The sequence below is a fragment of the Chrysoperla carnea genome, chromosome 1 (assembly GCF_905475395.1).
Source record: "Chrysoperla carnea chromosome 1, inChrCarn1.1, whole genome shotgun sequence".
In the NCBI taxonomy this organism is placed as follows: domain Eukaryota; kingdom Metazoa; phylum Arthropoda; class Insecta; order Neuroptera; family Chrysopidae; genus Chrysoperla; species Chrysoperla carnea.
Window position 1 is genome coordinate 115,745,005 of NC_058337.1, and position 16,600 is coordinate 115,761,604.

A 16,600-nucleotide genomic window follows, 5' to 3' on the forward strand; every position below is an offset into this window, starting at 1 on the left:
ATAAAAATGCCATACAGCAACGGCCAAGCTGTCTGGAATTTGTAATTTATAATGCTTAAAGAACATGAAAATATCAGCAATTTTTGCACCTTCTTCAGAAATGTGCACCAGTGAAAGCATAATAAGCGTAAATATTTCCAGGTTCCATGAGAAGCAAGCACCGTAACCACAAGACCACAGACTCATGTGCGGAGAATACTAATTAACAATTCGAGATAATTAACTAGCCGCGCGGAAATGAATATAGTTGCAATAAAAATATAGTAACTTCACATTACCTATTAAGGGTTTAATTCATACTGTAAAATATTTGTGAGTATTTAATAATATTGACTCGGTGATCGAATCTTACATATTAATGTAGATTGATTGACGCTTCTCTATTGAATTCCTTTCCTATTCACATACGATTTCAAATCCATTTATTGAAATTCCAAGGTTTTTCTAACAAGCATAAAAATATTAATTCATATATTTTGATTATAAAGTAATTTGAAAATTCGAAACTTTAATCCTTGTATCATTTAATTTTAATGCCATTGAGCGATAGTAAGTTTTAAATTTTTGTTAAGTTGGGATCTTATTGTTATTTTCTGCGTTAATATAAACGACATTCTGGTAGCTTAAAAATCGAAACATAGAAATCGAATTACTTGCTTTCTATAAATTTAGCACAGAATCATAGAATCACTTCATTATGGGCTTTATTCGGCCGAACTGAGCGCTCATTTAGTTTACTGCACCCAATATATTTTTGAAAAAAATTAATTTTCGATTTATGTAGTGGAGTGTTTATGCAGTTAATGAAGTGATATGTTAAGCTGTATAATAAATTGAGATGAGATAGTAAATTACTCAAAAAGTGTGTATAGGTGTATTTCTATGAGCACAAAACCATAGGCATCGTTGGTTCAGTGGTAGAATGCTCGCCTGCCACGCGGGCGGCCCGGGTTCGATTCCCGGACGATGCATCACATATTTTTAATTACAGACAGGATAAATCTCCCATTACTTTTACACCCCCGAACCAAAACGAGGCGTGTTTTCAATTTGACCACTATTTGTGTGTCTGTGGCATCGTAGCTTCTAAACTGGTTAATTCATTTTTTTAATTCTAAATGGTAATTTAAGGGAAAGAGTGCTTAGGTATGTTTCAAGGGCTTCGTACCCGAACAAATAAAAAATAGGCGATTATCTTAAAAATCGGTTCAGTTTAGGGAGAGAAAAGAACAGAATCTGTGGGGAGTTTTTAAATTTTGTAAATGTCACTTGTATATTTCAATAATACTAAATTAATATTGTACGTAATTATTACGTACTCTATTTTATCAAATACAAAATACAATTATTTGAAAAAATAATAAATAATAAATAAACAAATAATAATAGCCTTTGGTTTGATGAATTGTTTAATAAAAATTATTTATGATTATTTTTTTACGATATATTTACGGTAATTTTATCATGAAGCCAGTGATAGATATTTTATTACGAAATTAGTTAACATAAATTAAAATAAAAAAAATTTAATGTCCATATTCAATGTTGAATAAAACATAATAGTTCATAAATCAAATTGACTATTGTTTAGGCTTTTGGCAGTTGAAAATTCGTACTCTTGCTACGATTCTGACGGTGGCTAGATATGCTAGTTGTTATCCTTGAAAAAGATTCTTTATGCGGATAAGAAATTTAAGCTTTCATTTAGCTCTAGGAGCACATTTTCAGCATTTTTCGTTAACAGATACAAGTTTTTAATAAATAATAAGTTTATTTATTAAAAAAGATTCTTTAAAGTTGTTTTTTTTTTTAAATATCTTTTGAAGAAATTTCAGTGGGATGATTATTTCAGAATATATAGGCTTTTAAAATCAGAAATGCCAATTTTTCTTGGAAAGCGAATATCTTTATCCAAAATGTTCATGTGGGAATTTGGGAATTTGATAGATCCTTTTCAAGAAAAATAAACAAACTTTCGTGTGTTCTTAGCAGATTTATTGTAAAATAATTTTTTAAATTTCGGTACGGCTATAAACTTTATATAATATTTAGGGATAATACTTATCACCTCTCCAACCCTCCGTAAAAAGCGGCAAGGGATGCTATTGTGTTTCTAAATTCGATGATTTTTCGCAGAGATACAACTGTTTGAAATTTATATAAAATTTTGTGTTTTAAAAAATTTGCCTTTAAAACTTTTGAAGACTACCCTGGTGGAGAATAATTCTTAAAAACTTACTCTTTCTTATAATATTTTTTCCACCAGGGTATATTTAATTTTATTCTTTTAGCTTACATATAGAGGTCGCGTGATCCTCACAGTTATAATTTTTTTTTTACAATATTAGATTAAAAAAATTTTACTTTCTTATATTTATAATAAAATTAACATATAAATGATATTATTAGAAAACTTGATTGATGAAAATTTTTAAAGATAATTAAATTGCAAGTAAGAAATATGTAATCACGTTATATTGTAGTGTTCATTGCATGACCTAAGCGCCAAGCATATTAAGTCGTGTATAAGTTTGTATGTAATAAATTTTGATTATATTGCTAAGCAAGTTCAAAGTATATATTTTCAAATAATATAATACTGTGAATAGTTTAAGTCAAAAGTTAAGTTATAAATATTTGCATATAATTTACACCTTCACAACTTTTACATCAGTCATAATAAATGAAAAAAACACGACTTTGATCTTTGGTTTCTAACTAAAATAGCTAAAATACCGTTACATAAGTCTTACTGGATGGTATTGAAACTTCGTCGAGACAGGGTAGGTAAATGAAAATGATAATAAATACGTATCAGAAAAAAACCTCACTTAAGTACACTTTAATGCACTTAAAAAAATTCCAGGCGGTTTATATGTGTGCAAAACATGTAGTCTACAGAACGGAGGGGAGTATGGTTTCGTGAATAACACTCTTACTTAACTTTGCAAATGGCTTCATTTCTTTCAGTGTAACCTTAAACGTTTACATTTACGAAAACTTTGGAAATTGGGGCGTTTTCAATGTGCAAAACGGAAAACGTGTCAATTAAACGACCTATTGAAAAAGTATGAACAACCTTTTGATTTCTTCTTGAAGGCAAGATAAATGAATATAACAAGAGAAAATAATAGTGGCCTACAAAAATATTGGGTCGTTTAGCGTGACATCTTCCCCCAACATGTCGGAAAAACGATGACACGAAAATTTATTAACAACCGGCTAATTTTTACAGACTTGAATGAGAAAATTGAATGCTCTTATTGGCCTACAAATTTCATGAGCCGTTTCTCAGACCTACGCCTTAAGCATGTCAGTTTAACAATTAAGTTTAAGGAGCCCTGCCCCAATATGTTTAAATAGCCCTGCATAGTCTTCGTTTTATAATTAAAATTGATCTCGCAATTTTCGTGAAGCTGAGACCAAAATTGATTTTCACTTCTTCTATAGTTAAAAATTATACGGAATCCTAAATAAAAGGTAAACAAACCAAATGAACTTAAATCTACAGTTTTTGATTATACTGGGTGTTCCAAACCACCCGTCCAGGCTGATTATTCTGAATAGTTTTCAAAAAAAATTGAAACGAAAAAACACGTATCAAATATTTTTTGAAACTCTATCTAACCATACCAAAAACACCCTCCACCCTCAACCCCTGTTAGGGGTAGGGGGTGTAACTTGAAAAAATCAAATGGTAACCCCTATTTTTTTCTGCAGATTTGAATTCTTCAGAAGAAAAGACAAACATTTTGTCTAAGAAATTTTTCCCGATTTTCGGTAAATCACGCTACAATCGACAAAAATCGTTCTTTTAGATTTGGCATTAGAATTGCAGTTCAAGTGAAGGCGAGAAAAGTTTTTTGAGTCGAGAATAGTTATTTTCAATTTTGTTTTTGTTTTTTTGAAGAAAAGACTATTCTGTTTTGTTTTTCATATTTTATTATGATTTAGAAAAATTATTTTTGTAAAAATGTTTTTTTTTATTTTGGAAAGTCTGAAAAAAAATTAAATCTAAAATGATTCATATCTAATTCTTTCTAAGAGCTTTATTTAGTATCCTCCCAATTGTCTAGTGGTTTATCTCAATTACCGCAATTCGACATTTTCGCTTCTCTTTTATTTTCGTTGAATTTCTAACTTTTGTGTTGCTTTTGTTTTGTTTTTGTTTTGGTTCTGTGTGTTTGTGTTTTTATTTTTTTTTACTTTTTCGTTTTGATTTTTGTCATTGAACGGCGCAATTCTTATGCCAAATCTAAAAGAACGATTTTTGTCGATTGTAGCGCGATCTACCGAAAATCGGGAAAAATTTCTTAGACAAAATGTTTGTCTTTTCTTCTGAAGAATCCAAATCTGCACAAAAAAATAGGGATTTCTATTTGATTTTTTCAAGTTACACCCCCTACCCCTAACAGGGGTTGAGGGTGGAGGGTGTTTTTGGTATGGTTAGATAGAGTTTCAAAAAATATTTGATACGTGTTTTTTTGTTTCAATTTTTTTTAAAAACTATTCAGAATAATCAGCCTGGACGGGTGGTTTGGAACACCCAGTATAATGAGATTTAATTACGGAAATAAGAAGTTATTCAAATGTAATGTGTTTGTATTATGACGTATTTATTAAAATATTTTTGAATTTATTAATCAGATAATTATTAAACAAAGCGTTGTGGTGATATGCTGATTATAAATTTTTGTATGTACCGAAGCAAATATTTATTAATATAGATTAATAATTTTTAAATAAAAATTTGCAAAGAAAACGTCATTAATTATAACGAATTTTCCAGATATAAAAAGTTTATGATACTCAAGTTAGCACGTATAATTTACAGTTATCAAAAACATTTGACAAAATATTTTTTATTAGGGTATTAAACCCATAGAGATACTATAACAATAGAATTCGCGAAGTGGTAGTGTCCGCATCTAGGATAGAAAATGCTACCGATTTTTACCGTATCTTAAAGTATCATATAGGAAATGATGCGGTAGTTTGGCAGCGTTTTCTCTTTTTCCTTCGGACACTCTCACTGTTCTCTTTCGCATTCTATTCTTATAATATCCCTATGATTAAACCATTAAAGCATTTTAAAATGTAGATTTCTAAATGGAATGGAGTTTCTCAACTTTTATTATTGAAAAATCGGTTAAGCGCAATAATGATTTTGAACAACTAGTGTTCTGTAACAAAAAAATCAAATTGATTATAATGTTTGAATTCGTGCTTCAATAGATCTTCATAGGATACCTACTCAACACGACGTCCTTGATAGCTCTTTTTCCATTTCCCAATCAATGTCAAAATCAACTTTTTATACTTTATGCCTATATTTGGAACATTAAAAGCTATCTTTGTGCTAGATTATAAATTTTTATGTCGAAATAATATAATATAAAATGTTATCTATTTATCGATTCTTTACATTTATTTCAATTTATTAAATTTCATTCTTTACATTTATTTCAATTATTATTTCATTATTTACGTTTATTTCGGTTATTTTAATCTCCATTTAAAGGTATTATATAACCATATGGAGACGGGTAAAGGAAAAATGTTTTCTAAATGACTAAATGACCAAAAGTCTTGATTTAAGGCAGTTAGTAAGAAGAAATTAGTATTAAGTTAAAGCTATAAAAGGTTATTTCTTTAGTATCGGCAAATTTAGAACTAGCAACGACCCGCGACCTCGTCTACAAGTGAATATTTTCATCAAAATCCGTTCAGTATTTTTTGCAAGAAAGCGTAACAAATATACATCCATTCTTACAAATTTTCACGATTTTTGTGCCATTCATTTTTCAATAGACAATTTTTCTCTGTGGCAAATAATAATAACTTAGATATGATAAATTTTCGTCTATACAGCAGCTTCTTCATCAGTAGTCGTTCAAGAACAATATTCGTGTATTGATTTAAAAAAAAAGTTCTTATTGGTTCACGTGTACAAAAACTTGCCAAACGCTTACGGTTTTTATAAGCGCACCTGAAAAAACAGTTTTTGGAACTTATTTATTTACATTTAATGAAATAAAATGTTTGTTATAAATAAATGTTTTCACAGATGGCAAAAAAATTTTTCTTTGACAAAAATCATCTATTTGACATTCTACAGCTTATCTTTGGAATAAAACTTTAAAGAATGTTAACTAAAATTAGGTGAAGGTTTTATTCATTAAAAATTAATTAACGAGATAAACTTATAAACAATAAGAATTATATGTTTTGGAATAAATATCTGTTGACATTTGCAAATCTTTTCTATAAACAAGGTTGAGAAAACCTTATACGTAATGAAAAAAAAAAATATATAATGATCGTTTTTCATTAACAAATGTCTGCTGCGCATCAATAAATTATGTCATCACGTCAACAAAACCGAGGTTTTATTATTGTTTGTTTACAAAAATATAAATTAATCGATTAAGTGTGAAATCAAACAAAATGAGATACGATTACGACAAAATATTAATTGACTATGAATTTTTCATAATTTTGTACACCAACTCGACCCGTGGGAAATTCCGCAATGCGGTACCCGTGCCTAAAAATATACTAGAGAAAATTTACTTTCTTTTTATGTTAATTTAATGATTGGATGCAGAGTTTCTGAGATATCGCAGTATTTGGATCGATTTTAGTCCAAATCTCAAAAAGTATTCGACCAGTCAACAAATGCACCCGATTTTTAAACTTTTTAGGTCAAAATTACCTTATATACTGAGTTTTATCGAAATTGGAGGTAAAAAAAATTTACGATTTTTTAAAAAGGAGAAATTGCCCAGCAAAGCGGGCGGGTATCTGCTAGTTGGTTTTATATAATTTAACTCGATTCAACTGAACATAAATTCGATTTGCCAGCTATCAAAATACGTAGGTAAAATGAGACGAAATTCGGCAATGGTATTGAATAATTATGCCGAAAAAGTTATTCAGGGCTAAATTGATTCAAGAGTAAACATACTAAATGCTAATATTTTGTATTCGTGCCAAAAAAAAAGCGAGCCCCGTGATCCTTATTTGTACAGTGCCTCCAAAGGGCTAAAGACGGCTCTACTTCCAATTTAGAAATTTCGTTTCGTAATTGTAGGTATACTTAGTAGACATTAAAAATAAAAATATTTGCAATGTGTAATACTTAAATTTTTATCGCAATTATTTTAGAACAATCAAAATTCAAAAATACATGACTTCAGATTAAAATATACAAAAATTTAATTCATATACAACACGATAATCCACTAACCCAATTTTTGTGTGAAATTTCTATAATTAGCACAAGAAAAACGCCATTCAAAATTCATTTATCAATCATTAATGTGGATCATGATTGGATGATTATTTTAATAAATCACAGGATTTATTAAAATTATATACAGGGTGTTATATTGAAAAAGTATTAGGCAGTTTTTTAAGTCGAAGTTTTGAAATGTTTTAAAAGCTAACTTAAAAGTTGGATTACAGATAAAAAATGCTGGGAAAACCTATTATATAGGAGTTTTTACTTTCATTTACAATGTTGATAGTCGGAACGTTTTGGGTCACAATTTTTACTTTTGACCAAATTTTTGTATGTAAAAATTGATGAGGCTGAATTAAAAAATTACAAATTTGAAATTTGCTGTTATTTATTTCGGAAACATAGCAGGTTACAATTTTGGAGAAAACTTCTGCAAGCTAAATTTGCATACAAAAAAGACTAAATTTTGCGTGTTTTAAAACCTCATTAAAAGGAGAAAGAAGAGTTAGGATACCTACATATTAAAGGTGTTTTTTAAAGGTTCACATCGTTGAGTTGGCAACATTCTTTTGTTGGAGAATCGATTTAGATTAGACTCACACCAGAGCAACGCATGCAAAGTGTTTCAATTTCACGTAGTAGATCTGTTAGTTATGTTTAAGATCGTGTGATCTAACCTTATTAGATATTTTCTTTAGGGATATGTAAAGTCACTTGTCTACGTTGATAAACCAGAGACTTTTGTATGGTCGGAATACAACATTCGGTGAGCTATTGGCAAAATACGACCGCAATTACTGCGAAAAGTGTATGAAAATTGGACATCCAGATTGAGTAATCTACGCGCCAGAATCAAACATTAATAGAACAAAATTACCTTTCCAATAAAGCCAATTTCATTGATGTAAAAAATATTTTTCTTTGTTTTATTTTAATTTAAAGTAGTGAGCCTTTACAAAGACATTCTTCATATAATAAACACCAGAAACAAACCCGGACTCTGATATAATTATATCAGAGTCCGGGTTTAAACCAGTTCGAGATATAAAATACACATCCGACATCCAGTGAGGAAATAATAATTAAAAATAAAAAGAATCTCTATATCTTTGGTAGATTTTGCTAAATGCTCATATATGGAGGAAATAGACTATGGTTTTATTTATGCAAATTTATCTACATTTTCAAACAAAAGTATTTTCAATCTAGCAATATTCAAAGAACAAACCCCAGGGTCCGGGCAAATAAAACAAGTTTATCAACATAACGTTTATATTACTTTTTCTGGGTCATATTGTACATTTGCATATGAATATTTTCAATTAATTTTATATCAATAATAATAATAATAAATTTTGATAAAATGACAAGTCTAAATACTAAGATATGAAAAAAAAGATCTGTAATAATTGACTAGGAATTGACTTTTATCTAAAAATTTTTCAAGGCTGCAATAAAATGTCTAGCTTACATTATTTAAACTGTTAATATGTTTCTTAAGCATTTTTAATATGGACATAATACGTATAATAAATATTTGACAGATCAAATTAATTGTATAATTAATAATTCTTATACCATGTCAAGTCACACGCTAACTTATTAACAATTTTGTGTACTGCTTTCACGTGAAACTGGTTTGAAAATTAATAATTATACTCTGGACAATTATGGCCATTAGAGATTTGGCAATTATCTTATAGGCTCTATTGATAACTGGGAGTTGCAACCCGCCAACTGGCGATAATAATTGGTACTAATTAAAATCAGAAGTAGACCCAAATTCAGTAGTTACAATTTTGACTACCAAATGGCAGTACTTGTACTCACCATTTTTTAAGGCCAATAAAAATATTCAAATTCGAATCACGCGAGCTGGTGATAAAAATTTGCACAATTAAACACGGAGTGAATCGCTTTTTCAGTAGTTCCAACTTAGATCACCTGATTACTTACCATTTATCAATAGTCGAGGAGCCCGAAGGGTTCCTATGGCCGATTAAGATCGCTAGGTTCAGCCACGTTTATTCTGTATACTTTTTCATCCTCTACCTTTAACTTTTTGCGGGTTAATATCAGAAAATATTTGTGAATTTTCGTTAAGCGTATATAATCTAAGAAACACGTTATATATAATATAACAAAACACGTTAAAGTCTCCCTCATCAAATATTTATAAATTTTCTTTTTAAAATAATTCTAATCATGCGATATACTTACCAATGTATTCGCGTGAAAAATATTACAAAACATATTACCATGTGAATTGCGACATCGCGATTATACCTTGAAATATAATTCCGCATTTATTGTTAAAACAGATAAAAAAATTTACAATTATGTAATAGCCTTATATTATGTAAATAAATCATTTTTAATTATTTATTTAATTACTCTTTAGGTAAATAGGGGGAATGGGTGGTGGAAGCCTTTTGTAATTTTTTTTTACGTAATATAAGTAATTCAGGGAGTGTAGCTTTCCAACAAAAAGACAATTAAGTTCGTTGCTCGATTACATTAAGCCTCTGATTTTAGATTTTTAAAGTTGGTCTTGGTATATACTAACGTCTACGTAATCCGTAGCTATCGATTTCCAAATCAAATAGAAAATTTTCGAATTTAAGGAGTGAATTAAAGTATTATTGTGATTTTCATTGATTTTTCTCGATTTTTGAATGTCTAAATGAATTACAGACACAAAGTGACTCGTAACGACCGCATTTGGACAATAAAATAATAAAAGAGGAAAAAAATCTTAAGAAGATAAGTTTTTTAATCTCATGCACCATTAATGAGATGATTTTACTAATTATTAGTTATTACTAATTAAAATCAACCAATTTCATAGGTGATAAAAAAATGCTTGTTTTAGACCTTTACCGCCAACAATCATTAACTTTTTTCAGGTGTAGTGCACTCCTGGTACAACTCACTGTTATCAGACACTGGCTACAACTCTGACTAATCACCCATTTCAACAATTTATCCCATGAACATTAAGTCGAAAATTTTATTTTTCGAAGTAAAACTTCATTATATTCACATATTGATTTCTAATTTTAAAATTGTAGCCAATAAAATTGTACGTAGTTGGAATTACGTTAATATGTTTTCTTTTTCATTTATATTTCATGATTTTTCATATTTTAGATTATCGGATGTCATGATATTAAAACTCTGCCTGTATCCAAAACACATGCTTTGAATATTGAAGTATTAGAGTTAGAAAACATATTATGTCAGTGAAGATACTCCTAAAATTTTTGTTTTTCGGGCCTTCTTTGACTATGGTCATATTTGGTAATAAATAACTTAAAAAGATTTTATAATTTACACGTTATTTACAAAACATATATTTGTATATAGATATTCGCGAAGCAGGGTTTAGTGTCGTGACTTCTTGTACTGCATTTCGAAAACAAAAGAACATGACTAGCGCTACCATCTTTACAAACCTAACTGAACTAATAAAAAAAACAAATACAACATTTCAAGAAGTATTACAGAAATTGATATTCTTTGTAAGATGACAGTAAATTTGACATAATTTGACAGCAGACAGGTAATGTTTATAAATTAACATGCGTTGTAAATTGATTTCACGACGTGAAATGTAATAAAATAGTTTGTATTCGATTTTTATGTTGGTGTAAATTCAAAGAAATGATATTATTATGGTTAATAGATTTTTAAATATATCGGAAAATTGGTGCATTTTCGACGAGAAAAACAGCTGTGTTTCATCTACTTGAAATCGAAAATTTTTTTTTATAAATGGGTCAAATTTTTTAACCAACAATGACAGCAATATTTGGCTATAGTAGGGAGGCAATACGGGTGAAAGTAAAGGTAAAATTTAAATTGTTTTATTTATTCAGTTTAAACAATTGTATGATTTTTTTGTGTGTACAGAAATGTGAAGGTTTGTTACAACCAGAATTTCGAAAATTTAGTGTTGATCCTCAAATCACTTCTTTTGAAGTGCTACAAAGTATTTTAGGAAAGGCATTTGATATTAAGGGAGAATTTACAATCGCATATCGGACACATGACGCTTTGGGTCATGAAATTTATTTATCAATTTTATCTGATTGGGATCTGGATGCTGCTTTCTTAAGGTATCAAAAATTCTCATTTATTTTTGTGGAAATTATTAAATTGATTAATTATTTCAGTTCTCATAATGCATCGTTAGCTAATGGATCGGAGCCTAGCTTATGTTTACGTGTAGATATGAAGCCTTTTGCGGAAAGTACAGATGATTGGGACGTTACAAACACAACAATGGGAAAAACACGTAATACGTTGCCTGAAATTAAGGCATCATCACAAAGATTACCCGGATTGATTATGAACCAGGTAAATAATCCAAAATTCTATTAAAAATAATTTGGTGTAACATTTGTATTACCGTATTTTGCTTTAGGTGGAACGGACATTTAACATGGTACAACGTGCACTAAATTTAGGCGAAGATGGCAATATTAATATTCAACCTGTGAGACCTCCTTTATCGGATTCAGAATTTCGACGATTTTTAGATCCAGTTGGCCAAATTGTTCATGCTAAAGAACTCAGATCTGTTATTTATTATGGTGGAATCGATCCCAGTTTAAGGTAAAAAATATATTATTTAATTATTTCCTTTTAGAGCACCTATTTTTTAAACATAGGGCGGTTACTAATTATAAATTTTCGCTCTAATAATTCTTGAAATAATTTTATTCAATTTTTTAATTCATTGTTCAATGAACTTAAAATTAACATCGTAAAGCGTGAGACAAAATGATATCGTATTGGATCAGATTGTCACCTAATTATTTATTAATAAATATTTTGCTACACTTTTTTTAAGTAGCTAAATTTATTTCGTATTGTTTAGCCTATTAAAACAACAAAATTTCGATTTTCGTTAAAGACTAAAATCGAATTTTGTTTCTCAAGATCTCGCTCATTTAGATTATATTGTATTATTGTCAGGCCGATTCGACAACATTCCTCTAGGAAACAAAATACCTGCATAAATGTTAAAGAAATATGGATCGAATTCACAGCAATGTTATTTTTTAAAATCATTCATAAACATCTTAAATTATGAGATTTTTTCCTCAATATTTTGATTTATAAATTTTTTCCTTTTAGGAAAGTTGTATGGAAACACATTTTGAATGTATATCCAGAAGGAATGTCGGGTAGAGAACGAATGGATTATATGAAACGTAAAGCAGTAGAATATTATGAGCTACGAGACACTTGGCGGGAAATGTTACAAAAAGGTCCCGTAACTGGTGACCTTGCCTACACTACTGGTATGGTTCGTAAAGACGTTTTGCGAACGGACCGGCATCATCGATTTTATGCTGGTAGCGACGATAATCAAAATATTGCATCACTTTTTAATATTCTCACGACGTAAGTATATAGTGTTCGGAATTTTAGCAAATGTAAAAGTTTCTTATCCTAAATTTTTCCTTTGTTACCGATTGATCCGCATTCGTTTATTAAATCGTATTTAGTGTCACTTGGAGATTTTATTTTGTTCCAGGTATGCATTAAATCATCCAAAAGTGAGTTATTGCCAGGGAATGAGTGATTTAGCGTCACCATTGCTTGTAACAATGGGGGATGAAGCGCATGCGTATATATGTTTTTGTGCGTTAATGCAACGTTTAGGTCACAATTTTATGTTGGATGGTATTGCCATGACTCAAAAATTTACTCATTTAGCCGAAGCGTTACTCTATTATGATCCAGAATTTTTTGGCTATTTAAAAATGCATCAGGCTGACGATTTACTATTTTGTTATCGATGGTTGTTACTTGAAATGAAACGTGAATTTGCATTTGAAGATTCATTACGTATGCTTGAAGTGCTATGGAGTTCTTTACCTGCAACCCCACCGGCCAAAGAATTAAAATTATATGAAACTCATTTTAAACCTACAATAATAACGTCTACTCCACCAGTTAGTCCTTTGGTAAAAACACCTCGGGAAAATGCATATACTAAAGTGTGCGCTCTACGTCGCCAAAGCTCATCAATGTCAATTGCTTCGTGGGCCGGAGGATCCACACGAAAACCTGCTACACCAACAATTAAACGACAAATTCATAGTTTGGATGAAACTGTAAGTCGAGCTTTTAACGCTTTGCATAATGCAAAAACATACCAAAGTTTAGATGATGCTAGTATAACAACAGTGGCACCTCCAATTCAACAGGCGATTGAATGTACTGAAGAAGAAAATGATAGGCCCCGTTCAACTTCTCCTTTAGAAAGTAATCCAGAAGAAATCCAAAAGAAAAGTGATTTATCTGCGAGTATGAATAGTTTTTTTGTGAAACCAAAGAAAGCAGGACATTTTAAGGAGTTAAAAGAACGTATTTCCGCTAATCGTAAAGGATTATTTTCTTCGTTAGATAAATTAGATAGTCGAAATGTAATTAAAGAAGAAACGGAAATTGAGAAGTCTACAAAAAGTGGCCGTGTTGTCAAAAATTTAAATGAATTTTTAAATTTTGCCAAGAAAAAGGAAAGTCAAGAGGATGTAAATAAACCAATAATCACTTTAACTTCATCCTCGTTTGACGAATCCGAATCTAGTCAAGATAAACCTAGTCAACAAAAAAGCAGTAGTTGTGATACCACGGATACTTTTGACGGAAGTAGCCCTGATGATTCCCAGGAATATTTCCCAATGACTACATCAATCACAAGAGAATTAAGACTTGAACTAGAAAATTTAGATCGACAAGTTTTCGGCACTAATTATCAATCAAATACACTCTTAGACGACGATGAAGATTCTACTGAATCAACATCGGATTCCAGTTTGCGCATTGAAAAGAATACATCATGTGATTGTTTGCTATCAAAACCAAGCTCAGAAATTGTGGAAGGATCCACATTAACGGAAGTCGCGGAAATATGTAGTGTGTCAAAACCAACGTGCCTAAAATTAGATGGTAGCAAGGTTCCTACTGCCACAACCAAAAATGGTAAAATTACGGATGATATTTTTGTATGGGAGAATCCATTACATCAACAGAGTCCCGAAACTCGAAATTATACCAAATATCCCTCAACTCCCGATGAACAAGGTGAGGAATTGGAATATGATGGTGAATCAGGGGAAATATTTGAAGAATCGCAAAACGGTATTAAATCTGTGACCCCAATTCGTTTAGTTCGTAAAGAACAATCGTCGTTACGACATAAAAAGGTATCATCTACTATGTCAGTTTCTGCTACAGATAGTTCCGATAGCGGCGGTGATTTACAGGAATCAATACAAAAAGCAGTCAATGAATTTCCAATGCCCACGATGACGAATTCATGCGAAGAAGCAATCGAAAATGCTAATATTAAACGTGCGAATTCTTTGCTACCACCACCCCAAGAATTTGGAGGTGGTAACCCATTTTTGATGTTTTTATGTGTGACGTTGTTGTTACAACATCGTAATTACGTTATGGAAAATGGAATGGATTACAATGAAATGGCAATGCATTTTGATAAAATGGTACGTAAGCATAATGTGCTACGTGTTTTGGATCAAGCACGTAGTATGTTTGCCTCTTACATGAAGCTACATAATGGTATGTTGTTGCAAAATAATAATGCTGCAGATCCTAATGTTTAATATAGAAAAATTATGTGAACGAAATTGATAATTTCCAAAATGCCGTGCTAAGAATTGTGATTAAGCCTTACAGAAAAACTAATTTTTATCTTCTAAATAAAATTCACGTTAAGCGAGGCCTTAGAAGTGGGGTGCCTTACTATTTGAAGAATTTGAAACACTTCTCTGATCGGGCGATCATCAAACATATCTTGGTTCGGCATTGTTGATTCCTGATTGGTGCTGATTAGTTTCTTAACCACAAAAGTAATACTCTTTTTGTGTCTTGAGTAATAATTATTTGTTGAGTGCAGAAAGTGTTGGAATTCATGTGTAGCAGTTTTGAGGAAGAGCTTTTATGGTCTAATACAAACCAACGATCTCATTTTAATAGGACAGACGGATGTATTGGCATACGTAATTTATATTATTTAAAAAAAAAAATGTCGTGCGTCTTCCCGGTTATCAAATCACTACACGTTGGTATAAGATGTCACCTCCTAAGACCATGAGGGTACACTTCCTTCTAAGTTGCCATTCTCTAAAGTGATACACCTTGAGGCGAAGCAACTTGCTACACTGCCAATTAAAAATAAAAACTTGTAAATTAAAAAACTTCCCTTGTTATTTTAAGGGGGTAAATTCTCATTTTTTTAATATGTAAGTTATTGATATTCATACGTGGTACTTAATTAGAAACTCCCCAACCTCCCTCATTCTAAATAATATTAATAAGATTTTTTTAAGAATTATATGTGTAGCCAAGAGTCGTCAGTCATTCGTATAACAGCAAGTAGTGCTCAATCGAAAAAACCCCATAATTAAAAAACCAGCTTTAAAATTTTTATTTATTTATTTTTTTTGTAAAAACTTGCAATTAGGAAAAAGGGCTGTTAAAAAATATTATATTTTTTTGTAAACACATAAAACACTCTTAGTACAATAATTTTTAATTAGTGGACCAATGAAAATTTAATTTTTTTATGAAAATTTATTTTTATTATCAAAATAATATATACCTAATCGGTTTAAGAATAAATCACACACCTACCCTCTCCTCTTCCCCATAAATCTTTCTGCTTTAAATAAATATGTGCGCTACTACTGTGTGGATTCAGAATTTATAGTTTGGGAAAATGAAGTTTTTTGAAAATTTGATGCTATTTCTTGCCATGAAAATTAGGAGTGAATTTAGAGTAGCCACTTTATTCAGTTACTGTAAACACAGTCGAATCATTCGAATAAATCTTACCATTCCGGTCTGTTGTACATTCTGATCGAGCCAATTTCAAATTTGAAAGGTATGGAACATCTTCCGCTTCCTGTTTTATAAAAAAAAGACTGAATCATATAAAGCGTTTAAACGGTGCGAATAATTCATTTTTGTATGGATTTTGCTTAGCTAGGATTAAAGAGTACAGCAGACAATAAAATTAAATAGAATATATACTATTTTCAAAAATAAAATTTGATATAGAAGCAAAGGAAGCAAATTTTCAAAAAAACTTCCATTGGATTGGGATAAAACAGTAGGGTGAATCCAATATTTGCTTAAGACTTTAAAAACATGATACATTTCAATAAAAAAAATTAGTAATTTTAGAGATGAAAAATAAGTAATAAATATTCCTGCTCTAGAAAAATCATCATTCCAAAAAAATTGTGCATTTGTGACAAGTAAGGGTTCCTTTTTTCTATTTTAATTTTTAATTATTAATGTAAATACATTTTTGCA

The 16,600-nt window shown here is 30.3% G+C and overlaps 1 protein-coding gene and 1 non-coding gene across 2 annotated transcripts; both read left to right on the plus strand.

The window, feature by feature from the left end:
* The first annotated feature begins 900 nt into the window (after positions 1-900).
* Positions 901-971, plus strand: Trnag-gcc. The gene has a single exon. It is a non-coding gene; the product is annotated as a tRNA-Gly (tRNA).
* A 9,948-nt stretch (positions 972-10,919) lies between these two features.
* On the plus strand, positions 10,920-16,329 carry LOC123306028. The gene is made up of 6 exons (XM_044887890.1): positions 10,920-11,092; positions 11,156-11,361; positions 11,419-11,602; positions 11,670-11,860; positions 12,386-12,655; positions 12,789-16,329. The coding sequence occupies exons 1-6, from the start codon at positions 11,042-11,044 to the stop codon at positions 14,884-14,886; spliced, it is 3,000 nt and encodes a 999-aa protein (XP_044743825.1). The 5' UTR covers positions 10,920-11,041; the 3' UTR covers positions 14,887-16,329.
* The last annotated feature ends 271 nt before the right edge of the window (positions 16,330-16,600 follow it).

Coding starts and splice junctions, on each gene's coding strand:
- LOC123306028 (XM_044887890.1), top strand. CDS start 11,042: ATGACAGCAATATTTGGCTATAGTAGGGAGGCAATACGGGTGAAAGTA. Junction 11,861..12,385: donor GGAATCGATCCCAGTTTAAG/GTAAAAAATATA, acceptor TTTTCCTTTTAG/GAAAGTTGTATGGAAACACA. Junction 12,656..12,788: donor CTTTTTAATATTCTCACGAC/GTAAGTATATAG, acceptor ATTTTGTTCCAG/GTATGCATTAAATCATCCAA.